Source organism: Oncorhynchus gorbuscha, linkage group LG08 (assembly GCF_021184085.1).
Source record: "Oncorhynchus gorbuscha isolate QuinsamMale2020 ecotype Even-year linkage group LG08, OgorEven_v1.0, whole genome shotgun sequence".
In the NCBI taxonomy this organism is placed as follows: domain Eukaryota; kingdom Metazoa; phylum Chordata; class Actinopteri; order Salmoniformes; family Salmonidae; genus Oncorhynchus; species Oncorhynchus gorbuscha.
This window is the reverse complement of record NC_060180.1, coordinates 4,564,028-4,591,709: the sequence shown is the minus strand read 5'-3', so window position 1 is coordinate 4,591,709 and position 27,682 is coordinate 4,564,028. Positions and strand designations below refer to the sequence as shown.

Genomic DNA, 27,682 nt, shown 5'->3' with positions numbered 1-27,682 from the left:
CACATTTTGAGAGTTTTTATTTGACATTTGAATTGTACAACAATGATGATTCACTTTCTGTTTCTAAAAATCCCTGGCAAAAAAAGATGAATTGCATCAGTGGGTATGTGTTTATCATAGCACAATATACATATAGCACTGTGTAAGAAACAACACCATAAATCACTGTTCCCAATATCTCCCTCCATCACTCACTCGCTCTTGCTCCCATCCTTCCTCTCACCCTCCTCCATCCCTCTCTCAGACAGCCACACTGTTAGGGATGCGGTCAGGAGAGAAGTAGTAGTAGGGTAGTTTCTTGCCTTCGTTGCGGATCTTGATGGCACTGCTGACCTCTGCCAGTCTCTGCCTGAACGATTCCATGGCATCCTTCACAGGCTTCTCTATGAAGTGCTCATCTGGGTACATCCCCAGGAACAGCTGGGGGGGCATTCTTTAACATTCAGAATAAAAGCAGACAAACGTGTGTGTGTGTGTGTGTGTGTGTGTGTGTGTGTGTGTGTGTGTGTGTGTGTGTGTGTGTGTGTGTGTGTGTGTGTGTGTGTGTGTGTGTGTGTGTGTGTGTGTGTGTGTGTGTGTGTGTGTGTGTGTGTGTGTGTGTGTGTGTGTGTTTACTTCATTCTCCTGGAACTGACTAAGGGCCCAGACAGCCCCTAGGTGCCAGCAGGACCGGCCGCGGTCAGGGAGACTCTCGATGATGAACTTCACATCTACCACCCCCTTCTGTGTGGGAGGGGGCTTCCGCATAGTGGGGGGCGAGTTGGGGATCCACGAGCACCAGTCATACTGAAATACACAGAGTAGGCAGACATTAACATCTAAGGGAAGCTAGGTGGTGCTCTCGTATGATGACACAGTGGATTGTGCAGTCAGATGGAACAGAGTAAATAATCGTTTTAATAATCGGTATGAGCTGACATATCGGTGAGCGGCTACTCTTGTGTGTCACGAATCACTTCCTTAATAACCCTACTCCGTTAGAAGTTACAAACCACTCCCTAAAGATTCCTACTGAGTTAGAAGTTACAAACCACTCCCTAAAGATTCCTACTGAGTTAGAAGTTACAAACCACTCCCTAAAGATTCCTACTGAGTTAGAAGTTACAAACCACTCCCTAAAGATTCCTACTGAGTTAGAAGTTACAAACCACTCCCTAAAGATTCCTACTGAGTTAGAAGTTACAAACCACTCCCTAAAGATTCCTACTGAGTTAAAGTTACAAACCACTCCCTAAAGATTCCTACTGAGTTAGAAGTTACAAACCACTCCCTAAAGATTCCTACTGAGTTAGAAGTTACAAACCACTCCCTAAAGATTCCTACTGAGTTAGAAGTTACAAACCACTCCCTAAAGATTCCTACTGAGTTAGAAGTTACAAACCACTCCCTAAAGATTCCTACTGAGTTAGAAGTTACAAACCACTCCCTAAAGATTCCTACTGAGTTAGAAGTTACAAACCACTCCCTAAAGATTCCTACTGAGTTAGAAGTTACAAACCACTCCCTAAAGATTCCTACTGAGTTAGAAGTTACAAACCACTCCCTAAAGATTCCTACTGAGTTAAAGTTACAAACCACTCCCTAAAGATTCCTACTGAGTTAGAAGTTACAAACCACTCCCTAAAGATTCCTACTGAGTTAGAAGTTACAAACCACTCCCTAAAGATTCCTACTGAGTTAGAAGTTACAAACCACTCCCTAAAGATTCTTACTGAGTTAGAAGTTACAAACCACTCCCTAAAGAGTCCTACTGAGTTAGAAGTTACAAACCACTCCCTAAAGATTCCTACTGAGTTAGGAGTTACAAACCACTCCCTAAAGATTCCTACTGAGTTAGAAGTTACAAACCACTCCCTAAAGATTCCTACTGAGTTAGAAGTTACAAACCACTCCCTAAAGATTCCTACTGAGTTAGAATTTACAAACCACCCCCTAAAGATTCCTACTGAGTTAGAAGTTACAAACCACTCCCTAAAGATTCCTACTGAGTTAGAAGTTACAAACCACTCCCTAAAGATTCCTACTGAGTTAGAAGTTACAAACCACTCCCTAAAGATTCCTACTGAGTTAGAAGTTACAAACCACTCCCTAAAGATTCCTACTGAGTTAGGAGTTACAAACCACTCCCTAAAGATTCCTACTGAGTTAGAAGTTACAAACCACTCCCTAAAGATTCCTACTGAGTTAGAAGTTACAAACCACTCCCTAAAGATTCCTACTGAGTTAGAATTTACAAACCACCCCCTAAAGATTCCTACTGAGTTAGAAGTTACAAACCACTCCCTAAAGATTCCTACTGAGTTAGAAGTTACAAACCACTCCCTAAAGATTCCTACTGAGTTAGAAGTTACAAACCTACAGTTACACCGCCAAAACAACTCTATGCAGATGTCAATCTGATTGAATCTAGCCCTAAATGTTACCTGTCCGAAGTTGACAGCAGCATGGTGAGCAGAGGCAGTGAAGATGATGACAGTCAGGTACTCCGTGAGATCCTCACGTGTCTTCAGGGATTTGGGAAACTCTGCAGAAAAGGTTTCCATATAATCCAATCTAATGTTATTTGTCACATGCTTCATTAACAACAGGTGAATACCAACAGTGAAATGCTTCCATACGGGTCTTTTTCCAACAATGCAGTGTTAAATATAACAATTAAAAATAAATAGTGACATTAAATGACTCCTTGTAATTTTTAAAAATATTTTTTAATTTAAACTTAATTTAACTAGGCAAGTCAGTTAAGAACTAATTCTTATTTACAATGACAGTACAGTTAATGTGTCAAACCCAGACGACGCTGGGCCAATTGTGCGCCGCCCTATGGGACTCCCAATCACAGCCGGTTGTGATACAGCCATGGATTCGAACCAGGGTCTGTAGTGATGCCTCAAGCACTGAGATGCAGTGCAGTGGTCAGCCCTTGCTTAACGCCAAGTTAAGTAAAAGGCCCAACACAGGATGTAAAAACAGTTTTTGGGCGCAACACAGGATGTTTATTTTGACACTTGTTCCATCAGTGAGCCACTAACCAGTCCCTGACAGAGAGGCTATTGGCCAACTCAAAAGTTAAGTACATGTCTGTATACAAGGGTGTCTGCATACCTAAATGTCGATAATGTTACTGCGTGGTCAGCTACGTCTTTCAACACAACCCAGAGAAATAATAAGTCTGTATTTGTATTGCAGATAACTCAAATATTTGAAAGTGGGCTATGCCATTGTAGTGTTTGGTGGTTATTATGTGTTTGTACCCACCACAGCAATCAAGGTCCTGCATCCCAAAGCTGCAGACATCTTTAACAAATGCCTGGATCTCCTCATCCTTCTGTACTGTGTTGTCACTGTCATAGTAGATACACACCACGTCCCACACAAAACTAGGGTCAAAAGAAAATGTAGGCTTAGGGTTAGAATAACAGCTAGGGTTAGGGCTGATCAATGATGTGGACATGAAGCTAGGTTTAGGGTTAGGGCTGATCAATGATGTGGACATGAAGCTAGGTTTAGGGTTAGGGCTGATCAATGATGTGGACATGAAGCTAGGTTTAGGGTTAGGGCTGATCAATGATGTGGACATGAAGCTAGGTTTAGGGTTAGGGCTGATCAATGATGTGGACATGAAGCTAGGTTTAGGGTTAGGGCTGATCAATGATGTGGACATGAAGCTAGGTTTAGGGTTAGGGCTGATCAATGATGTGGACATGAAGCTAGGTTTAGGGTTAGGGCTGATCAATGATGTGGACATGAAGCTAGGTTTAGGGTTAGGGCTGATCAATGATGTGGACATGAAGCTAGGTTTAGGGTTAGGGCTGATCAATGATGTGGACATGAAGCTAGGTTTAGGGTTAGGGCTGATCAATGATGTGGACATGAAGCTAGGTTTAGGGTTAGGGCTGATCAATGATGTGGACATGAAGCTAGGTTTAGGGTTAGGGCTGATCAATGATGTGGACATGAAGCCAGGTTTAGGGTTAGGGCTGATCAATGATGTGGACATGAAGCCAGGTTTAGGGTTAGGGCTGATCAATGATGTGGACATGAAGCTAGGTTTAGGGTTAGGGCTGATCAATGATGTGGACATGAAGCTAGGTTTAGGGTTGATCAATGATGTGGACATGAAGCTAGGTTTAGGGTTAGGGCTGATCAATGATGTGGACATGAAGCTAGGTTTAGGGTTAGGGCTGATCAATGATGTGGACATGAAGCTAGGTTTAGGGTTAGGGCTGATCAATGATGTGGACATGAAGCTAGGTTTAGGGTTAGGGCTGATCAATGATTTGGACATGAAGCTAGGTTTAGGGTTAGGGCTGATCAATGATGTGGACATGAAGCTAGGTTTAGGGTTAGGGCTGATCAATGATGTGGACATGAAGCTAGGTTTAGGGTTAGGGCTGATCAATGATGTGGACATGAAGCTAGGTTTAGGGTTGATCAATGATGTGGACATGAAGATAGGTTTAGGTGTGAGGGTTGAGCCAGTGTGTGGACATGAAGCTAGGGTGACTGTTAGCCACCGCCTGGCATCTCTTCCTGGTGATTGATCTGGTCCCCCCCCCACACACACATCACCCCTATGATCTCTGACCTCTTGGTGGCATCCCAGACCCTGTTCCCGTCATCTCTGTAGTAGTAGTAGGGAAGGTCCTCAGGGCTGTCCACCCCGCGCGCCTTAATGGCATCAGGGAAACATAAAGATCTGAAGGTCAGTGACCTCATGGCCTTCTGGATCATCTCAACATGACCTCCACCTCCTGTACCATTGGCCTGGGGAGAGACAGACACATTAACTGTACTGTTGATCTGGGGAGAGACACATTAATTGAATCTGTCTATGTCTCTGTCTCTCTCGCTCTCGCTCTCGCTCTCACTCTCAAACACACACACGTTCTCACCTTATCGAAGATGCCAAACTCACAGATGAGTTGCTCTCTGGCCTTGGTGTTGATGGCGATGGTGAAACGAATGTGAGGAAGGAGCAACTAGAGTAGGACAGACCATCAGTCAGTCAACCAATCAATCAATCAGTAAATATATAACTAACCAATCCATGAATCAATGAGTTAAAGAATCAACCTATCAATGAATCAACTATTCAGTCAAATTAGCAGAAACAAAACTCAAGCACAGACCGACGTGTAGTTGGTGTACCTTATATGCAGGGTGTACAGCAGGCAGCTGTCTGAACATGGCCACTCCAAACACCTCTGAGACCAGGTGAGTCCTCAGCAGGTGTGTGACTGTCTGGTGGATGTGGAAGTCAGAGGAGCGGACCCAGATCTTAGCTAGCATCCAGTCATACTGACCATCACTGGGCAGGAAGATAGGGTTGTCTTTCCCTGGAGTCTGACCCAGCTAGGGGACAGAGAGGAGGAGGAGGAAGAGAGGGAGAATGAGGAGGAAGAGAGAGAGGAAGAACATGGCAAGAGGAGAGGAGAGGTATGTTTTACTAGATGGTGAAGAAACGTGATGTAAGCTTACGGGTCGTTCCATCAATTCGGTTCCTTTTGAGAAGTTTAACGAATTCTGACTTATTTTAACATTCTGTCATAAAGAGCACATGTTCAACTTGATAAAAAACATGTTTTCCCATCTTAAGAGGTAAAAACAAAAAGTATCAGCATGTTAAATGTGCAACCAGAAGTAAAGAAAACTCTAGACCACCTTTACTCCACACACAGAGACGCGTACAAAGCTCTCCCTCCATTTGACAAATCTGACCATAATTCTATCCTCCTGATTCCTGCTTAGCAAGCATAAATTAAAGCAGGAATCACCAGTGACTCGGTCAATAAAAAGTGGTCAGCTGCGACCTGGCCAAGATAAAGCAAAGCAGTGCGACACAAACAACAACACAGAGTTACACATGGAATAAACAAACGTACAGTCAATAACACAATAGAAAAAGTCTATATATAGTGTGTGCAAATGGTGTGAGGAGGAAAGGCAATAAATAGGCCATAGTAGATGCTAAGCTACAGGACTGTTTTGCTAGAATATGTTCCAGGATTCTTCCTATGGCATTGAGGAGTACACCACATCAGTCATTGACTTCATCAATAAGTGCATCGATGACGTTGTCCCCACAGTGACCATATGTACATACCACCACCAGAAGCCATGGATTACAGGCAACATCCGCACTAAGCTAAAGGCTAGAGCTGCTGCTTTCAAGGAGCAAGACTCTAACCCTGAAGCTTATAAGAAATCCCGCTATGCCCTCCGACGATCCATCAAATAGGCAAAGCGTCAATAAAGGACTAAGATTGAATCGTACTATACCGGTTCTGAAGCTCGTCGGATGTGGCAGGGCTTGCAAACCATTACAGACTACAAGCCAACAGCATACCACCCTGAATACCACTGCTGGCTTGCTTCTGAAGCTCAACAGGGTTGGTCCTGGTCAGTCCCTGGATGGGAGACCAGATGCTGCTGGAAGTGGTGTTGGAGGGGCAGTAGGAGGCACTATTTCCTCTGATCTAAAAAATATACCAATGCCCCAGGGCAGTTATTGGGGACACTGCCCTGTGTAGGGTGCCGTCTTTCGGATGGGACGTTAATAAATGGGTGTCCTGACTCATTAAAGATCCCATGGCACTTATTGTAAGAGTATGGGTGTTAACCCCGGTGTCTTGGCTAAATTCCCAATCTGGCCATCAATCCATCACGGTCACCTAATAATCCCCAGTTTACAACTGGCTCATTCCTCCTCTCCCCTGTAACTATTCCCCAGGTCGTTGCTGCAAATGAGAATGTGTTCTCAGTTAACTTACCTGATAAAATAACGGATAATAAAAATAAACAAAGGGAAGCACAGCCGAGAGCTGCCCAGTGATACAAGAGTACCAGATGAGCTAAACTACTTCTATGCTCGCTTTGAAACAAATAACACTGAAACATGCATGAGAGCACCAGCTGTTCCGGACGGCTGTGTGATCACACTCTCCACAGCCAATGTGGGTAAGAACTTTAAACAGGTCAACATTCACAAGGTCACAGGGACAGACGGATTACCAGGACGTGTACTGTGAGCATGCGCTGACCAACTGGCAAGTGTCTTCACTGACATTTTCAACCTCTCCCTGTCCAAGTCTGTAATACCAACATGTTTTAAGCAGACCACCATAGTCCCTGTGCCCAAACACAACACTAAGGTAACCTGCCTAAATGACTACCGACCCGTAGCCATTAAGTGCTTTGAAAGGCTGGTCATGGCTCACATCAACGACATTATCCCAGAAACCCTATCCCAGAAACCCTAGACCCAATCCAATTTGCATACCGCCCTAACAGATCCACAGATGATGAAATCTCTATTGCACTCCACACTGCCCTTTCCCACCTGGACGAAAGGAACACCTATGTGAGAATGCTATTCATTGACTACAGCTCAACATTCAATATCATAGTACACTCAAAGATCATCAACAAGCTAAGGACACTGGGACTAAACACCTCCCTCTGCAACTGGATCCTGGACTTCTTATCGGGCCGCCCCCAGTTGGTAAGGGTAGATAACAACACATCCGCCACGCTGATCCTCAACACAGGGGCCCCTCAGGGGTGCGTGCTCAGTCACCCCCATGTACTCCATGTTCACTCGTGACTACACGGCCAGGCACGACTCCAACACCACCATTAAGTTTCCAGATGACACAACAGTGGTAGTCCTGATCACCGACAACGATGAGACCTGACCATGTGGTGCAAGGACAACAACCTATCCCTCAACCTGGTTACGACAAAGGAGATGATTGTGGACTACAGGAAAAGGAGGACCGAGCACGCCCCCATTCTCATCGACGAGGCTGTAGTGGAGCAGGTTGAAAGCTTCAAGTTCCTTGGCGTCCACATCACCAACAAACTAACATGGTCCAAGCACATCAAGACAGTCGTGAAGAGGGCATGACAAAACCTATTACCCCACAAGGAGACTGAAAAGATTTGGCATGGGTCCTCAGATCCTCAAAAGGTTTTACAGCTGCACCATCGAGAGCATCCTGACAGGTTACATCACTGCCTGGTATGGCAACTGTTTGGCCTCTGACCACAAGGCACTACAGAGGGTAGTGCGTAAGGCCCAGTACATCACCGGGGCCAAGCTTCCTGTCATCCAGGACCTCTATACCATGCGGTGTCAAGAGTGAGGCCCTAAAAATGGTCAAAGACTCCAGCCACCCTAGTCATAGACTGTTTTCTCTGCTACCACACGGCAAGAAGTACCTGAGCGCCAAGTCTAGGTCCAAGATGCTTCTAAACAGCTTGAACCCCCAAGCCAATCACTATTCACATTAAATAACTAATCATCTTCAGAAATGACTATCAAAGCAACAAAATAACTAGGGCTTTACAATGATGGTGAAACTTGAATAACTTTTGGGATGAAGTTGGTTAAAATCTTCCTAGAAGTGACAAAGGGTTGACAGAGGGACACTTTAGCCTTCATTCACTTTTTTATTTATTATTTTTATGCAATATTTGTGCACAGTTTCTACTTAAAATATAAAAGGAATGCAAAAGCCACTAATTTTGTGGAACGACCCTTATAACAATTGACAAAAGGACTTCAACTTTACACTATTATGACACAAACAGTTGTTCAGCTGAGCTATTTGGCTAATGGCTAGGGTTAACACAAGCCAGCTGCTCCCTAGTGTTTTTCTAAGCACACAGCCTACCTGTATGGCCAGAGGCAGGATCTTGCTCTGGCTGTTATTGTACAGCAGACAGATAGGAGCAGCCAGGTACTGTAGAGTACAGGGGTCTGTACTGTTGGGACTGATGTCTTCCATCAACTCATAGTCTGCTATGTAGATGTTACCAGCCTGCAAACAACACGTAATACAAGGGGTGAATGTCTTAGAATGAACCTCCGAGTCTGTCTTTCTGAATGGCTTGTCTTTTTGTGTGTACAATCTGTCACAGGTACAGTGAGTGGATGTGATGTGTGCATGCATGTGTATATGCTTGCACAACTGCGTGCAGGTGACATGTGACATGTGTGTGTATCAGTCATAGAATTAGGAATTAGAATAATTGAATAGGATCTCTATGGGTTCAGTCTCTACCTTGATCTCCTCCTCCAGAGTCATCTCTCTCTCCAGACAGTCTGCCACCATGTTGTGTGTAACGGGGAACTTCTCTGGCAGCTTGGTGCACTTCTGAATCATCACTGGGTTACAGCCGTTCAGGTACTGGTATCCAAACATAAAGTCCTCTTTCCAGTGCTGCATCACATACTCTAGGATAGGAATAGGTTGAGGAGAGGAGAGGAGAGGAGGGGAGGGGAGGGGAGGGGAGGGGAGGGGAGGGGGAGGGGAGGGGAGGGGAGGGGAGGGGAGGGGAGGGGAGGGGAGGGGAGGGGAGAAAAGGAGGAGAGAAGAGGAAGAGAGAAGAGGAAGAGGGGAGAAGAGGAGAAGAGAATGATTGCAGAAACAGCTAGTATAGTGCCGGTCTTACATAAGGGGACTCTATGGAGAAAACAGTGACCACATTCTATGGAGAAAACAGTGACCACATTCTATGGAGAAAACAGTGACCACATTCTATGGAGAAAACAGTGACCACATTCTATGGAGAAAACAGTGACCACATTCTATGGAGAAAACAGTGACCACATTCTATGGAGAAAACAGGGACCACATTCTATGGAGAAAACAGTGACCACATTCTATGGAGAAAACAGTGACCACATTCTATGGAGAAAACAGTGACCACATTCTATGGAGAAAACAGTGACCACATTCTATGGAGAAAACAGTGACCACATTCTATGGAGAAAACAGTGACCACATTCTATGGAGAAAACAGTGACCACATTCTATGGAGAAAACAGTGACCACACACCTGAGATGGTGTTTTTGATCCTGACGAAGATCCGCTCAAAGTCAGCAAAGTCATTCCAGGAGGACTGGAACATGTGCATGAACTGGTTCACACACAGGTTCTCTATCCTGGGGAGGAAAGGACAACATCATCTAGCTGCAGGAGATTTATGATTCCTGATCCACCCTCCTGACTGACCTCTGCAATACCATGTAGAGAAACAAAATGTAATCTCGGGAGATCAGGATGGTCAAGCGAAGCTAAGATTTATGTTGAGTTATTTTCTTCTCATTTCAATGTGATCAACAAACAAGACAATTCAAGAGTTGCTGATGTATGTACACATTCTTTACACACTAATCCACCTGATATTAGACCGTTAGCAGCGTTGGTTGTTAGGGGTTCATTTATGGAGTTACCGCTTCCCTTCCTTCTTATGATACGCGCACATATGTTTGCAGTACTTTGGCAACAACATTTGGGATACTGAGAATGCTGCTACTCACCTCGTGGTGAGTAATGTTTACTAGTCATTGGTACATTGGTACTATCAATGGAGGTCAGTCATCATGCTTTGAATGTAATCCTACCCATCACCAGTCTGGTAAATCTACATCAAGCATTGTGCAATGTCTTAATAGCACAACGTACTGCATGTAGTCCTTTGTACTCTGTGCTCTCTGCAGATAAGGTGGTATCAATGCAAATTCATCTGCACAAATAAATCAGCTGCACAAATAAATCATCTGCACAAATAAATCATCTGCACAAATAAATCAGCTGCACAAATAAATCATCTGCACAAATAAATCATCTGCACAAATAAATCATCTGCACAAATAAATCATCTGCACAAATAAATCATCTGCACAAATAATTCAGCTGCACAAAAAATTCCGTTATTCAAACAAGCCATAGCAACACAGTTAGTCATGATGACACCAACACTTCTCAGAACTATAAATACATGGCATGCTAACACCAGCCACTTCCTCTAGTTCCTCATCACACCTTTGAGTAGACCAAACATTAAGAACACCTTCCTAATATTGAGTTGCACCACCCTCCCCCCAATTCGTTGGAGCATGGACTATAAGGCGTAAAAAGTGTTCCGCAGGGATGCTGGCCCATGTTGACTCCAATGGGTGCTGGACCATTCTTGATAAACACAGGAAACTTTGAGCGTGAAAAACCCAGCAGTGTTGCAGTTTCTGACACAAACCAGTGTGCCTGGCACCTACTACCATACCCCGTTCAAAGGCACTTAAATTATGTGTCTTGGCTATTCACCCTCTGAATGGAATGCATACACAATCCATAGTCTCAAAGTTTGAAAACACAATCCATGTCTCAAAGTTTGAAAACACAATCCATGTCTCAAAGTTTGAAAACACAATCCATGTCTCAAAGTTTGAAAATCATTATTTACATGTAACCTGTCTCCTCCCCATTATCTACACTGATTGAAGTGACATGAACAAGGGATCATCAACTGACCAGGCTATGTAATGAGCAGCTGTCATTAACGTTTTGTACACTGAGTGTATAAGTCATTTAGCAAACACTTTTATCCAAAGCGACTTACAATCATGTGTGTTTACATATGGGTGATCCCGGGAATCGAACCCACTATCCTGGCATTATAAGCGCCATGCTCTACCTGTCATGTTTTGTCTTATATTGTCTTGTCATTTTGCTTTTCCTTCTGTTCGTTTTCCCCCTGCTGGTCTTTTTAGGTTCGTTCCCCTTTTTTCTCTCTCCCTCTCTCTCTCTCTTCTCTCTATCGTTCCGTTCCTGCTCCCAGCTGTTCCTATTCCCCTAATCAATCATTTAGTCTTCCCACACCTGTTCCCTATCTTTTCCCCTGATTAGAGTCCCTATTTCTCCCCTTGTTTTCCGTTTCTGTCCTGTCGGATCCTTGTATATTGTTCACCGTGCTGTGTCTTTGTATCGCCCTGTCGTGTCGTGTTTCCCTCAGATGCTGCGTGGTGAGCAGGTGTCTGAGTCTGCTACGGTCAAGTGCCTTCCCGAGGCAACCTGCAGTTTATGATCGAGTCTCCAGTCTGTTCTCGTCATTACGAGTGGAATTGTTCTTTATGCTTTATTTACCGCTCCGATTTGTCTAGGAGTATTGAATATTTACTTTACTGGATTAAAGACTCTGTTTTCGCCAAGTCGCTTTTGGGTCCTCATTCACCTGCATAACAGAAGCTCGTGGAAGAGAGCTCGCGTCAACGGTGTTTCCCTGCTCCGCATCGCAACCATCTCCCTCCTCTGGCTCAGAGACTGAGCCCATGCAGCTGGGAGGTATTCGCATCTCGACTAAGGAGAGGGAACGGAGGATCACCAACCGCCTGTGCCTCTATTGCGGACTCGCTGGACATTTTGTCAATTCATGTCCAGTAAAAGCCAGAGCTCATCAGTAAGCGGAGGGCTACTGGTGAGCGCTACTACTCAGGTCTCTCCATCTAGATCCTGTACTACTATGTCGGTCCATCTACGCTGGACCGGTTCGGGTGCTACATGCAGTGCCTTGATAGACTCTGGGGCTGAGGGTTGTTTCATGGACGAAGCATGGGCTCGGAAACATGACATTCCTTTCAGACAGTTAGACAAGCCTACGCCCATGTTCGCCTTAGATGGTAGTCATCTTCCCAGTATCAGATTTGAGACACTACCTTTAACCCTCACAGTATCTGGTAACCACAGTGAGACTATTTATTTTTTGATTTTTCGTTCACCTTTTACACCCGTTGTTTTGGGTCATCCCTGGCTAGTATGTCATAATCCTTCTATTAATTGGTCTAGTAATTCTATCCTATCCTGGAACGTTTCTTGTCATGTGAAGTGTTTAATGTCTGCCATCCCTCCCGTTTCTTCTGTCCCCACTTCTCAGGAGGAACCTGGCGATTTGACAGGAGTGCCGGAGGAATATCATGATCTGCGCACGGTCTTCAGTCGGTCCCGAGCCAACTCCCTTCCTCCTCACCGGTCGTATGATTGTAGTATTGATATCCTTCCGGGGACCACTCCTCCTCGGGGTAGACTATACTCTCTGTCGGCTCCCGAACGTAAGGCTCTCGAGGATTATTTGTCTGTGTCTCTTGACGCCGGTACCATAGTGCCTTCTTCCTCTCCGGCCGGGGCGGGGTTTTTTTTTGTTAAGAAAAAGGACGGTACTCTGCGCCCCTGCGTGGATTATCGAGGGCTGAATGACATAACGGTTAAGAATCGTTATCCGCTTCCCCTTATGTCATCAGCCTTCGAGATTCTGCAGGGAGCCAGGTGCTTTACTAAGTTGGACCTTCGTAACGCTTACCATCTCGTGCGCATCAGAGAGGGGGACGAGTGGAAAACGGCGTTTAACACTCCGTTAGGGCATTTTGAGTACCGGGTTCTGCCGTTTGGTCTCGCCAATGCGCCAGCTGTTTTTCAGGCATTAGTTAATGATGTTCTGAGAGACATGCTGAACATCTTTGTTTTTGTCTACCTTGACGATATCCTGATTTTTTCACCGTCACTCGAGATTCATGTTCAGCACGTTCGACGTGTTCTCCAGCGCCTTTTAGAGAATTGTCTCTACGTGAAGGCTGAGAAGTGCTCTTTTCATGTCTCCTCCGTTACTTTTCTCGGTTCCGTTATTTCCGCTGAAGGCATTCAGATGGATTCCGCTAAGGTCCAAGCTGTCAGTGAGTGGCCCGTTCCAAGGTCACGTGTCGAGTTGCAGCGCTTTCTAGGTTTCGCTAATTTCTATCGGCGTTTCATTCGTAATTTCGGTCAAGTTGCTGCCCCTCTCACAGCTCTTACTTCTGTCAAGACGTGTTTTAAGTGGTCCGGTTCCGCCCAGGGAGCTTTTGATCTTCTAAAAGAACGTTTTACGTCCGCTCCTATCCTCGTTACTCCTGACGTCACTAGACAATTCATTGTCGAGGTTGACGCTTCAGAGGTAGGCGTGGGAGCCATTCTATCCCAGCGCTTCCAGTCTGACGATAAGGTTCATCCTTGCGCTTATTTTTCTCATCGCCTGTCGCCATCTGAACGCAACTATGATGTGGGTAATCGCGAACTGCTCGCCATCCGCTTAGCCCTAGGCGAATGGCGACAGTGGTTGGAGGGGGCGACCGTTCCTTTTGTCGTTTGGACAGACCATAAGAACCTTGAGTACATCCGTTCTGCCAAACGACTTAATGCTCGTCAAGCTCGTTGGGCGTTGTTTTTCGCTCGTTTCGAGTTTGTGATTTCTTACCGTCCGGGTAGCAAGAACACCAAGCCTGATGCCTTATCCCGTCTTTTTAGTTCTTCTGTGGCTTCTACTGATCCCGAGGGGATTCTTCCTTATGGGCGTGTTGTCGGGTTGACAGTCTGGGGAATTGAAAGACAGGTTAAGCAAGCACTCACGCACACTGCGCCGCGCGCTTGTCCTAGTAACCTTCTTTTGTTCCTGTTTCCACTCGTCTGGCTGTTCTTCAGTGGGCTCACTCTGCCAAGTTAGCTGGTCATCCCGGTGTTCGAGGCACTCTTGCTTCTATTCGCCAGCGCTTTTGGTGGCCGACTCAGGAGTGTGACACGCGCCGTTTCGTGGCTGCTTGTTCGGACTGCGCGCAGACTAAGTCAGGTAACTCTCCTCCTGCCGGTCGTCTCAGACCGCTCCCCATTCCTTCTCGACCATGGTCTCACATCGCCCTAGACTTCATTACCGGTCTGCCTTTGTCTGCGGGGAAGACTGTGATTCTTACGGTTGTCGATAGGTTCTCTAAGGCGGCACATTTCATTCCCCTCGCTAAACTTCCTTCCGCTAAGGAGACGGCACAAATCATCATCGAGAATGTGTTCAGAATTCATGGCCTCCCGTTAGACGCCGTTTCAGACAGAGGCCCGCAATTCACGTCACAGTTTTGGAGGGAGTTCTGTCGTTTGATTGGTGCGTCCGTCAGTCTCTCTTCCGGGTTTCATCCCCAGTCTAACGGTCAAGCAGAGAGGGCCAATCAGACGATTGGTCGCATACTACGCAGCCTTTCTTTCAGAAACCCTGCGTCTTGGGCAGAACAGCTCCCCTGGGCAGAATACGCTCACAACTCGCTTCCTTCGTCTGCTACCGGGTTATCTCCGCTTCAGAGTAGTCTGGGTTACCAGCCTCCTCTGTTCTCATCCCAGCTTGCCGAGTCCAGCGTTCCCTCCGCTCAAGCGTTTGTCCAACGTTGTGAGCGCACCTGGAGGAGGGTGAGGTCTGCACTTTGCCGTTACAGGGCACAGACTGTGAGAGCCGCCAATAAACGTAGGATTAAGAGTCCTAGGTATTGTTGCGGCCAGAGAGTGTGGCTTTCCACTCGCAACCTTCCTCTTACGACAGCTTCTCGTAAGTTGACTCCGCGGTTCATTGGTCCGTTCCATGTCTCCCAGGTCGTCAATCCTGTCGCTGTGCGACTGCTTCTTCCGCGACATCTTCGTCGCGTCCATCCTGTCTTCCATGTCTCCTGTGTCAAGCCCTTTCTTCGCACCCCGTTCGTCTTCCCTCCCCCTCCCGTCCTTGTCGAGAGCGCACCTATTTACAAGGTACGTAGGATCATGGACATGCGTTCTCGGGACGGGGTCACCAATACTTAGTGGATTGGGAGGGTTACGGTCCTGAGGAGAGGAGTTGGGTTCCGTCTCGGGACGTGCTGGACCGTTCACTGATTGATGATTTCCTCCGTTGCCGCCAGGATTCCTCCTCGAGTGCGCCAGGAGGCGCTCGGTGAGTGGGGGGGTACTGTCATGTTTTGTCTTATATTGTCTTGTCATTTTGCTTTTCCTTCTGTTCGTTTTCCCCCTGCTGGTCTTTTTAGGTTTGTTCCCCTTTTTTCTCTCTCCCTCTCTCTCTCTCTTCTCTCTATCATTCCGTTCCTGCTCCCAGCTGTTCCTATTCCCCTAATCAATCATTTAGTCTTCCCACACCTGTTCCCTATCTTTTCCCCTGATTAGAGTCCCTATTTCTCCCCTTGTTTTCCGTTTCTGTCCTGTCGGATCCTTGTATATTGTTCACCGTGCTGTGTCTTTGTATCGCCCTGTCGTGTCGTGTTTCCCTCAGATGCTGCGTGGTGAGCAGGTGTCTGAGTCTGCTACGGTCAAGTGCCTTCCCGAGGCAACCTGCAGTTTATGATCGAGTCTCCAGTCTGTTCTCGTCATTACGAGTGGAATTGTTCTTTATGCTTTATTTACCGCTCCGATTTGTCTAGGAGTATTGAATATTTACTTTACTGGATTAAAGACTCTGTTTTCGCCAAGTCGCTTTTGGGTCCTCATTCACCTGCATAACACTACCAACTGAACTACAGAGGAACTACAGAGCAAAGACAGACAACCCGTTTCCAAGGTTGCTATCCCTCCTAAGCAATCAAAGGAAAGTTGGACCTCATCATCACCCATATTCACCTTATTTCATAATGTAGATTAAAAGCATACAGTAAGCTGATAGGTTTGAACCAAAGTATTTGTCTACTTTTTTCAGGGAAGTCAGGAATCAATACATGCAGTCAGTCAGGAAAGAAAAAACTAGCTTTTTCAAACAGAAATTTGCATTCTGTAGCTCTAACTCCAAAATGTTTTGGGACACTGAAAAGTCCATGGAGAATAAGAGCACCTCCTCCCAGCTGCCCACTGCAGTGAGGCTAGGAAACACTGTTACCACCGATAAATCCATGGAGAATAAGAGCACCTCCTCCAAGCTGCCCACTGCGGTGAGGCTAGGAAACACGGTCACCACCGATAAATCCATGGAGAATAAGAGCACCTCCTCCCAGCTGCCCACTGCAGTGAGGCTAGGAAACACTGTCACCACTGATAAATCCATGGAGAATAAGAGCACCTCCTCCAAGCTGCCCACTGCAGTGAGGCTAGGTAACAATGTCACCAACGATAAATCCATGATAATCGAGAATTTCAATCAGCATTTCTCTACGGCTGGCCATGCTTTCCTCCTGGCTACTCCAACCCCGGCCACAGCTCCGCACCCCCCACAGCTACTTGCCCAAGCCTCCCCAGCTTCTCCTTCACCCAAATCCAGATCCAGATAGTTCTGAAACAGGTGCAAAACCTGGACCTGTGCAAATCAACTGGGCTAGACAATCTGGACCCTCTCTTTCTAAAAGTATCAGCCACCATTGTTGCAACTCCTATTACCAGTCTCTTCAACCTCTCTTTCGTATCGTCTGAGATTCCTAAAGATTGGAAAGATGCCGCGGTCATCGCCCTCTTCAAAGGGGGTGACACTCTGGACCCAAACTGTTATAGACCAATATCCATCCTGCCCTGCCTTTCTAACGTCTTCGAAAGCCCTGTTAATAAACAGATCATTGACCATTTTGAATCCCACCGAACCTTCTCCCCTGTGCAATCCGGTTTTCAAGCTGGTCATGGATCCACCCCAGCCACGCTCAAGGTTCTAAACAATATCATAACCAGCATCGATAAAAGACAGTACTGTGCAGCCGTCTTCATTGAGCTGGCCAAGGCTTTTGACTCTGTCAATCACCAAATTCTTATCCACAGACTCAACAGCTTTGGTTTCTCAAATTACTGCCTCGCCTTTTCACCAACTACTTCTCAGACAGAGTTCAGTGTGTTAAATCGGAGGGCCTGTTGTCCGGACCTCTGGCAGTCTCTATGGGGGTACCACAGGGATCGATTATCGGACCGACTGTTTTCTCTGTATATATCAACAATGTCGCTCTTGCTGCGGGTGATTCCCTGATCCACCTGTGCAGACGACACCATTCTGAATACATCTGGCCCTTCTCTGGACACTGTGTTAACTAACCTCCAAACAAGCTTCAATGCCATACAACACTTCTTCCGTAGCCTCCAACTGCTCTTAAACGCAAGTAAAACCAAATGCATGCTTTTCAACCGCTCGCTGCCGGCACCCACCCGCCAGCCTAGCATAACTACTCTGGATGGTTCTGACTTAGAATATGTGGACAACTACAAATACCTAGGTGTCTGGTTAGACTGTAAACTCTACTTCCAGACTCATATTAAACATCTCCAATCCAAAATGAAATATAAAATCGGCTTCCTATTTCGCAACGAAGCCTCCTTCACTCACGCTGCCAAACATACCCTCGTAAAACTGACTATCCTACCGATCCTCAACTTCAGCGATGTCATTTACAAAATAGCTGCTCTATTCAGCAAACTGGATGAAGTCTATCACAGTGCCATTTGTTTTGTCACCAAAGCCCCTTATACCTCGCACCACTGTGACCTATATGCTCTAGTCTGGCCCTCGCTACATATTCGTCGCCAGTCCCACTGGCTCCAGGTCATCTATAAGTATAAGCTCCGCCTTATCTCAGCTCACTGGTCACGATAACAACACCCACCCGTAGCATGCACTCCAACAGGTATATCTCACTGGTCATCCCCAAAGCCAACACCTCATTTGGCAGCCTTTCCTTCCAGTTCTCTGCTGCCAATGACTGAAACGATTTGCAAAAATCACTGAAGCTGGAGACTTATATTTATAACTTTAAACATCAGCTATCTGAGCAGCTAACCAATCGCTGCAGCTGTACATAGTCCATCTGTAAATAGCCCATCCAATCTACCTACCTCATCCCCATATTGTTTTTATTTACTTTTCTGCTCTTTTGCACATCAGTATTTCTACTTGCACATCATCATCTCCTCATCCATCACTCCCGTGTTAATTTGATCAATTGTAATTACTTCGCTACTATGTCCTATTTATTGCCTTACCTCCTCACGCCATTTGCACACACTGTATATAGACTTTATATTTTTTCTATTGTGTTATTGACTGTATGTTTGTTTATTCCATGTGTATGTGTTGTTGTTTGTTTCGCACTGTTTTGCTTAATTTGGCCAGGTCGCAGTTGTAAATGAGAACTTGTTCTCCACTAGCCTACCTGGTTAAATAAAGGTAAAATAAAAAATTAATAAAAAATTGAAACAATATGTGTTTGTGTTTAGGTCTGGTGATGTGTAGGATACATGCAAATGTCCCTGGTTACTCATACAGGCACTATCCTGTTCCACAGGCTTTCATACAGAGCTTTAAAACAAGTTACCTTTTAGTCACATTTACATACTACTCACCACCCACCTGCTGAGCCAACAATGGATTTCTGTTTCCCATTTAGCCTTTATTCAAACCAAGAAGTCCCTTTGAGAACAATAAAAAAAACATTTCGAGGAACACCTCACTAGATGACAGCTCCATCCTGGACAACCTGACATTTAGAGCATAAGTGTCAATGCAAGAAACACATTTTGCCCCTAAAAACAGAAAATGCCCTATTATGACAAGCATGGGTCTTCTACATGGACATCTCCACATTGGAAAGAGCCCTGCTGTAGGTTTAGCTCTGTAGAGAGTACAAATTAAACCATGTGTAAATCTCCACATTGGAAAGAGCCCTGCTGTAGGTTTAGCACTGTAGAGAGTACACATTAAACCATGTGTAAATCTCCACTTTGGAAAGACTAGGTCTAACACTACCAGATCAACATGGAGCTATATACAGGGAGTACCAGTACCAGATCAATGTGGAGCTATAAACAGGGAGTACCAGTACCAGATCAATGTGGAGCTATATACAGGGAGTACCAGATCAATGTGGAGCTATATACAGGGAGTACCAGATCAATGTAGAGCTATATACAGGGAGTACCAGTACCAGATCAATGTGGAGCTATATACAGGGAGTACCAGATCAATGTGGAGCTATATACAGGGAGTACCAGATCAATGTGGAGCTATATACAGGGAGTACCAGATCAATGTGGAGCTATAAACAGGGAGTACCAGTATCAGATCAATGTGGAGCTATATACAGGGAGTACCAGTACCAGATCAATGTGGAGCTATATACAGGGAGTACCAGTATCAGATCAACATGGAGCTATATACAGGGAGTACCAGTACCAGATCAATGTGGAGCTATATACAGGGAGTACCAGATCAATGTGGAGCTATATACAGGGAGTACCAGTACCAGATCAATGTGGAGCTATAAACAGAGAGTACCAGTACCAGATCAACATGGAGCTATATACAGGGAGTACCAGTAACAGATCAATGTGGAGCTATATACAGGGAGTACCAGTACCAGATCAATGTGGAGCTATATACAGGGAGTACCAGTACCAGATCAACGTGGAGCTATGTACAAGGAGTATCAGTACCAGATCAACGTGGAGCTATATACAGGGAGAACCAGTACCAGATCAATGTGCAGAGGTAAGAAGTATTTGAGGTAGATATGTACATGAAGGTAGGGTAACGTGACTAGGCATCAGGATAGATAATAATAAGGTATTTGAGGTAAATATGTACAGTGGGGCAAAAAAGTATTTAGTCAGCCACCAATTGTGCAAGTTCTCCCACTTAAAAAGATGAGAGAGGCCTGTAATTTTCAACATTGGTACACTTCAACTATGACAGACAAAATGAGGAAAGAAAATCCAGAAAATCACATTGTAGAATTTTTAATGAATTTATTTGCAAATTATGGTGGAAAATAAGTATTTGGTCAATAACAAAAGTTTATCTCAATACTTTGTTATATAGCCTTTGTTGGCAATGACAGAGGTCAAACGTTTTCTGTCAGTCTTCACAAGGTTTTCACATTTTCACATTTTGGCCCATTCCTCCATGCAGATCTCCTCTAGAGCAGTGATGTTTTGGGGCTGTTGCTGGGCAACACGGACTTTCAACTCCCTAGGCCACTCCAGGACCTTGAAATGCTTCTTACGAAGCCACTCCTTCGTTGCCCGGGTGGTGTGTTTGGGATTATTGTCATGCTGAAAGACCCAGCCACGTTTCATTTTCAATGCCCTTGCTGATGGTAGGCTTTGTTACTTTGGTCCCAGCTCTCTGCAGGTCATTCACTAGGTCCCCCCGTGTGGTTCTGGGATTTTTGCTCACCATTCTTGTGATCATTTTGACCTCACGGGGTGAGATCTTGCGTGGAGCCCCAGATCGAGGGAGATTATCAGTGGTCTTGTATGGCTTCCATTTCCTAATAATTGCTCCCACAGTTGATTTCTTCAAACCAAGCTGCTTACCTATTGCAGATTCAGTCTTCCCAGCCTGGTGCAGGTCTACAATTTTGTTTCTGGTGTCCTTTGACAGCTCTTTGGTCTTGGCCATAGTGGAGTTTGGAGTGTGACTGTTTGAGGTTGTGGACAGGTGTCTTTTATACTGATAACAAGTTCAAACAGGTGCCATTAATACAGGTAACGAGTGGAGGACAGAGGAGCCTCTTAAAGAAGAAGTTACAGGTCTGTGAGAGCCAGAAATCTTGCTTTTTTGTAGGTGACCAAATATTTATTTTCCACCATAATTTGTAAATAAATTCATAAAAAGGTCCTATAATGTGATTTTCTGGATTTTTTTTCTCATTTTGTCTGTCATAGTTGAGGTGTACCTATGATGAAAATTACAGGCCTCTCTCATCTTTTTAAGTGGGAGAACTTGCACAATTGGTGGCTGACTAAATACTTTTTTGCCCCACTGTACATGAAGGCAGGGTAAAGTGACTAGGCATCAGGATAGTTAATAATAAGGTATTGAGGTAGATATGTACATGAAGGCAGGGTAAAGTGACTAGGCATCAGGATAGTTAATAATAAGGTATTGAGGTAGATATGTACATGAAGGCAGGGTAAAGTGACTAGGCATCAGGATAGATAATAATAAGAGTAAAATAAAGAACAGTAAAGTGATTAGGGGAAACAGTAATGAGTGTACAAGTGATGAGGGGAAACAGTGATGAGTGGAAACAGTGATGAGGGAAAACAGTGATGATGTGATGAGGGGAAACAGATGATGAAACAGTGATGAAACAAGTGATGAGGGGAAACAGTGATGAGTGGAAACAGTGATGAGGGAAAACAGTGATGTGATGAAGGGAAACAGTGATGAGTGTATAAGTGATGAGGGGAAACAGTGGTGAAGGGAAACAGTGATGAGTGTACAAGTGATGAGGGGAAACAGTGATGAGTGGAAACAGTGATGATGAGGGGAAACAGTGATGAGTGTACAAGTCATGAGGGGAAACAGTGATGAGGGGAAAGTGATGAGGGGAAACAGTGGTGAGGGGAAACGGTGATGAGGGGAAACAGTGATGAGGGGAAACAGTGAGGAGTGTACAAATGATGAGGCGAAACAGTGATGAGGGGAAACAGTGATGAAGGGAAACAGTGATGAGTGTACAAGTGGTGAGGGGAAACAGTGATGAGGGGAAACAGTGATGAGTGTACAAGTGATGAGGGGAAACAGTGATGAGTGGAAACAGTGATGAGGGAAAACAGTGATGAGTGTACAAATGATGAGGGGAAACAGTGATGAGTGTACAAGTGATGAGGGGAAACAGTGATGAGGGGAAACGGTGATGAGGGGAAACAGAGATGAGGGGAAACGGTGATGAGGGGAAACGGTGATGAGGGGAAACAGTTATGAGGGGAAACAGTGATGAGGGGAAACGGTGATGAGGGGAAACAGAGGTAGCAGGGTTTGAACCTGTAACCCTGTAATGATAGGACAATGGTTACAGAGTGTAGTATGGGTGCAGTACTTACGCCTTACTGTAGTTGAGAATGAAGTCCACTCCTTTCTCGCTGTCAAACTGGATGTCTCTGGGAAGCTCCTTGTGTGTGTTGGCATCTATGCTCATAGGAAACCCAGGCTGCCACTCACTCCATCTATACACAGCAGGACATCACAGAATCACTAGCACGTTCAGCAGCACTACTGAATTAGGACTACACTACATAACACTGCACAGATATTTTACTGTTAGGCTACACTTTATAAAGTCAGTGCATTGGATACTAGAAAACATTGACTAGTTCAATACATTGAATACATGTATTTGTTTAGCGCATCTTGGTGATGTAGATGTGTGCTACACCATAAACCCAGCTCTTGCCTGTAGGTTTTCCGTCTGCTCTCCAGCTCTTTACGTCGGTGCTGCTTCTCCAGTCTGGTCTTGTCATCCTTTGGCAACCGTGCTTAAAAAAAAGTGAAAACCCGTAATGAAGATGTTTCTGGATTTATTTATGTGTTCCTTAAGATAAGGAGAGGAGACAGTTTAATGACAGACAGACAGACAGGCCGACAGGCCGACAGGCCGACAGACCGACAGACCGACAGACCGACAGACAGACAGACAGACAGACAGACAGACAGACAGACAGACAGACAGACGTGACCGACCAACAGACAGACAGGTACCTCTGCCGTCCCTAAGGACCACCTCCTTGTCGTCTACCAGCCAGCGGAAGCAGGGGAACTCTACGTAGTCTCCAGAGGGAGTCTTCACTGTGATATACTTACAGTACCAGTCATCATGAACCCAGTACTTATTCTTCTCTACCTTCACCAGCTCCATCTCTCCCAGGTTCTCCCCCACCGTCACATCATACGAGTCCACCTGAGGATGGACAACCAGGTTTAGAGCGATTGAGCTTGCTCTCATCCTGTATAGAGTAAACATAATGGGCTAATTCCCGGACACAGATTCAGCCTAACCTGAGGACGGACAATAGTCATTACCAGGTTATCACTGTTACGGAAAGTGATTAAAATAATGACTTATACTGAACAAGGTTTATTGTGTTTGTTGGGATCCCCATAGCTGTTCATTTTGCACCCGGTTCTCTTTCTGGGGTCCAGATAAAACAGTCAGAAAGAGACAGCATGAGGTTGATATGAGCTCATGAGTCACTGATGGTTAGTGCAGTAGAGGAAGTATACAGCCAATGCATCCTGAACTAAAGAGTACAACTGGATCTAGTGAACAAGATTCAGACACTGGTGAAGCTTTTAATGCCAGAATAAGTTGACAATTTTGATCAGATAGGGAAGCTTTTTATTGAACTTCCATGTGGTGTTCATGGGCCATGAGGTCACGAGCAGGTCACTCATCAGCTATTGGCTGTAGAAGACGTTTGTCAATAGGCCTTATGTTGTTATTTTGCTTCCTTAGAGTGAAAGAGCAGAGAATTGAATGTAGTAATCTGATTCCTTTATACCACCCTCATACAAAGTAACAGCGATGGTGGTGATGGCGCCTCCAGGACTCACTCTGCACCGGAGCGTAACCCTTTTATCTAGTACTGTACTGTGCAATGGTAAAGGCAAGTTTCTACAGGACAATCAATGTAAAGAGATTTGAGCCTTAAAAAAATGCATTATATAATCCAATCCATTGTATTTCCAGGTGACACCCAGGTAAATAGCCATGTGTAAATGGAACGAATCACAGTATAGTCTCTTTACTTCATCTCTATGGATTACTCCCCTTGACTCATATTGGAACACAATTTCAGGCACAATTTATTTAAGAGAATAGAGCTCATCAAGTGTATGTGTAACCTCACTGACTGACGGAGTGGTTCCTCTTTTCTCAGCTTGCAGTGTGAACCTGATGACAGATGTTTCTACAGGGCTGGGCTTGATCCTGCAACACATTCTGTGGCAGATCTTACACTGGGGAACAGTCAAATAAAAAAATGATGCTGAAACAGGAAAGGGCCTTCCCCATACTGTTGCCACAAAGTTGGAAGCTCAGAATTGTCTAGAATGTCATTGTGAATAAACAGTTGTCTGAAGTTTACATACACTTAGGTTGGAGTCATTAAAACTCGTTTTTTCAACAACTCCACATATTTCTTGTTAACAAACTATAGTTTTGGCAAGTCGGTTAGGACATCTACTGTGCATGACACAAGTCATTTTTACAACAATTGTTAACAGACAGATTATTTCACTTATAATTCACTGTATCACAATTCCAGTGGGTCAGACGTTTAATACACTAAGTTGACTGTGCCTTTAAACAGCTTGGAAAATTCCAGAAAATTATGTCATGGCTTTAGAAGCTTCTGATAAGCTAATTGACATCATTTGAGTCAATTGGAGGTGTACCTGTGGATGTATTTCAAGGCCTACCTTCAAACTCAGTGCCTCTTTGCTTGACATCATGGGGAAATCTAAAGAACTCAGCCAAGACAGAAAATAAATTGTAGACCTCCAGAAGTCTGGTTCATCCTTGGGAGGAATTTCCAAATGCCTGAAGGTACCACATTCATCTGTACAAACAATAGTATGCAAGTATAAACACCATGGGACCACGCAGCCATCATACTGCTCAGGAAGGAGACGTGTTCTGTCTCTTAGAGATGAATGTACTTTGGTGCAAAAAGTGCAAATCAATCCCAGAACAACAGCAAAGGACCTTGTGGAGATGCTGGAGGAAATGGGTACAAAAGTATCTACATTCATAGTAAAATGAGTCCGATATCGACATAACCTGAAAGTCCACTCAGCAAGGTAGAAGCCACTGCTCCAAAACCACCATAAAAATAACAGTCTACGGTTTGCAACTGCACATGGGGACAAACATCATACTTTTTGGAGAAATGTCCTCTGGTCTGATGAAACAAATATAGAACTGTTTGGCCATAATGACCATCGTTATGTTTGGAGGAAAAATGGGGAGGCTTGCAAGCCGAAGAACACCATCCCAACTGTGAAGCACGGGGGTGGCAGCATCATGTTGTGGGGGTGCTTTGCTGCAGGAGGGACTGGTGCACTTCACAAAATAGATGGTATCATGAGGGTGGAAAATTATATATATATATATATCCAATATATGTAGATATATTGAAGCAACATCTCAAGACATCAGTCAGGAAGTTAAAGATTGGTCGCAAGTGGGTCTTCCAAATGGACAATGATCCCAAGCATACTTCCAAAGTTGTAGCAAAATGGCTTAAGGACAACAAAGTCAAGGTATTGGAGTGGCCATCACAAAGCCCTAACCTCAATCCCATAAAATATTTGTGGGCAGAACTGAAAAAGCGTGTGCGAGCAAGGAGGCCTAAAAAGGGACTTTCCCCCAACTGTTGTGTTGGGGAATAATCAGAATTAGTTGGTAAAATAGGTAAGATGTTTTATATTCATCATATGTTTGTAAGTTACTTCTCATCAGAATGTTTATTTTTGTATAATACTGTGGCGGGGTTGCAGTTATCTGTTCTATGTCAAGACTAAGTTGTTTGGGCCAGAGAGAGGGGAGCGGTCAAGCGTGTATCTCTTGGCTCCACAATGTCTGTGTGCCAGTAAATGTGTCTCTGTGATCTTGTCAAGATAGGATGGATTTGATATATGCCTGTTGATATGGAGGATTTGTTTATGGTTCTGAGTTTGAAAAAATAACATAGTTTAGGAGACAAAGCTGAACGATAAATTATGGCCAATGCTGTCTGGCTATGTGTGTCTTTGCTATAAAGGATCTCAGTTGCAATGTGTAAGCACTCTCAGAGAATTAATTGATAGACACTGAATTGATGTGAGAGTCACAGGGTTGTGATGAAGCTCATATAATTAAAGATGGACTTTGTGATAACTAACTCTGACTTGTGTGTGGTTTGCTCTCATGATTTGGTAAATACAGGAAATTTCCACGACAGTTGCCACAATGTTGGAAGCACAGAATTGTCTAGAATGTCATTGTATGCTGTAGAGTTAAGATGTCCCTTCATTGGATCTAAAGGGCCTAGCCCGAAGCATGACAAAATGCCCTAGACCATTATTCCTCCTCCACCAAACTTTACAGTTGGCAATGTGCATTGGGGCAGATAGGGTTCTCATGGCATCCACAAGATTCATCACTCCAGAGAATTTTTCCACTGCTCTAGAGTCTAATGGAGGCGAGCTTTACACGACTCTAGCCGACTCTTGGCATTGCACATGGTGATCTTAGGCTTGTGTGCGGGTGCTCGGTCATGGAAACCCATTTCATGAAGCTCCTGACAAACATTTCTTGTGCTGACGTTGCTTCCAGAGGCAGTTTGGATCTTGGTAGAGAGTATTGCAACCAAGGACAGGCGATTTGTATGCGCTGTAGCACTCTGCGGTCCTGTTCTGTGAGCTTGTGTGGCCTACCACTTTGCGGTTGAGCCGTTGTTGCACCTGGACGTTTCCACTTCACAATAACAGCACTTACAGTTGACCGGGGCAGCTCTAGAAGGGCACAAATTTGACGAGCTGACCTTTTGGGAAGGTGGCATTCTACGATTGTGCCACGTTGAAAGTCACTGAGCTCTTCATTAAGGCCATTCTACTGCCAATGTTTGTCTATTGAGATTGCATGGCGGTGTGCTCAATTTTATACACCTGTCAGCAATGGGTGTGGTTGAAACAAATCCACTAATGCGAAGGGGTGTCCACATACTTTTGAATATATAGTGTACGTAATTGTCTACACAACTCGTAATCAGTCATCCTAAAGAGCACAATCAATTCCTTTCTTTTGAAGTTTAGTCTTCAGGACAAATACCAGAGGAAGCTTTCTAACTAAGTACATATCCGGTCTCAAGTCTGATGAAGGTACAATATTTCTAATGATTTTCATTAACAAGGTCAACTCTGTCTTTCAAGTAATGCACACACTGTGAAACCTTCAATCTCACTCTAACACGAACTCTGGTTAGTGAGCACGACAGACAAAACCCTAACCACACAAGCCACTGTAACTCAACTCACCGCCCCTCTCTCGAAGTCATTGTAGAATGGTTTGTCTAGTAAAGTCCTCTCACTGCAGCCCTCTGTTCCCACCAGGGTGATGTATATGTAGTCATCAGTCCCTGCAAACCACTGGCTCCCTGTAGCCACCATCACTGTGTAGGATGGCATGGTGGTAAACACACACAGAATAGACAGGAGATATCCACTGGTTAACTCTATGATCACCTACTACAAGTGTGTTGGTTGTTCACTTTGAGAGAGTCTGGACCAAATTAGAGTTCCCCTTTCTGCTCATGAATATACGTAGACCTCTCTCTCTCT

General features: G+C 44.8%; 1 protein-coding gene across 2 annotated transcripts; it reads right to left on the bottom strand.

Moving 5' to 3' along the window:
* LOC124041114 (polyunsaturated fatty acid 5-lipoxygenase-like) lies at positions 1 to 27,682 on the bottom strand. Of its 2 annotated transcripts, XM_046358296.1 has the most exons (15): positions 27,380 to 27,682; positions 23,063 to 23,261; positions 22,758 to 22,839; positions 22,408 to 22,530; positions 9,847 to 9,953; positions 9,069 to 9,241; positions 8,679 to 8,825; positions 5,152 to 5,355; positions 4,896 to 4,982; positions 4,589 to 4,767; positions 3,259 to 3,380; positions 2,424 to 2,524; positions 616 to 786; positions 196 to 420; positions 1 to 73 (listed from the first exon to the last, which is right to left on the bottom strand). In XM_046358296.1, the coding sequence occupies exons 1-14, from the start codon at positions 27,527 to 27,529 to the stop codon at positions 241 to 243; spliced, it is 2,025 nt and encodes a 674-aa protein (XP_046214252.1). In that variant the 5' UTR covers positions 27,530 to 27,682; the 3' UTR covers positions 1 to 73; positions 196 to 240. The 2 variants fall into 2 exon arrangements, with proteins under 2 accessions (XP_046214252.1, XP_046214250.1); XM_046358294.1 differs by having other exon boundaries at positions 1 to 420.

Coding starts and splice junctions, on each gene's coding strand:
- LOC124041114 (XM_046358294.1), bottom strand. CDS start 27,529: ATGCCATCCTACACAGTGATGGTGGCTACAGGGAGCCAGTGGTTTGCA. Junction 9,242..9,846: donor GATCAAAAACACCATCTCAG/GTGTGTGGTCAC, acceptor TTCCTATCCTAG/AGTATGTGATGCAGCACTGG. Junction 2,525..3,258: donor GCAGGACCTTGATTGCTGTG/GTGGGTACAAAC, acceptor CCTTTTCTGCAG/AGTTTCCCAAATCCCTGAAG.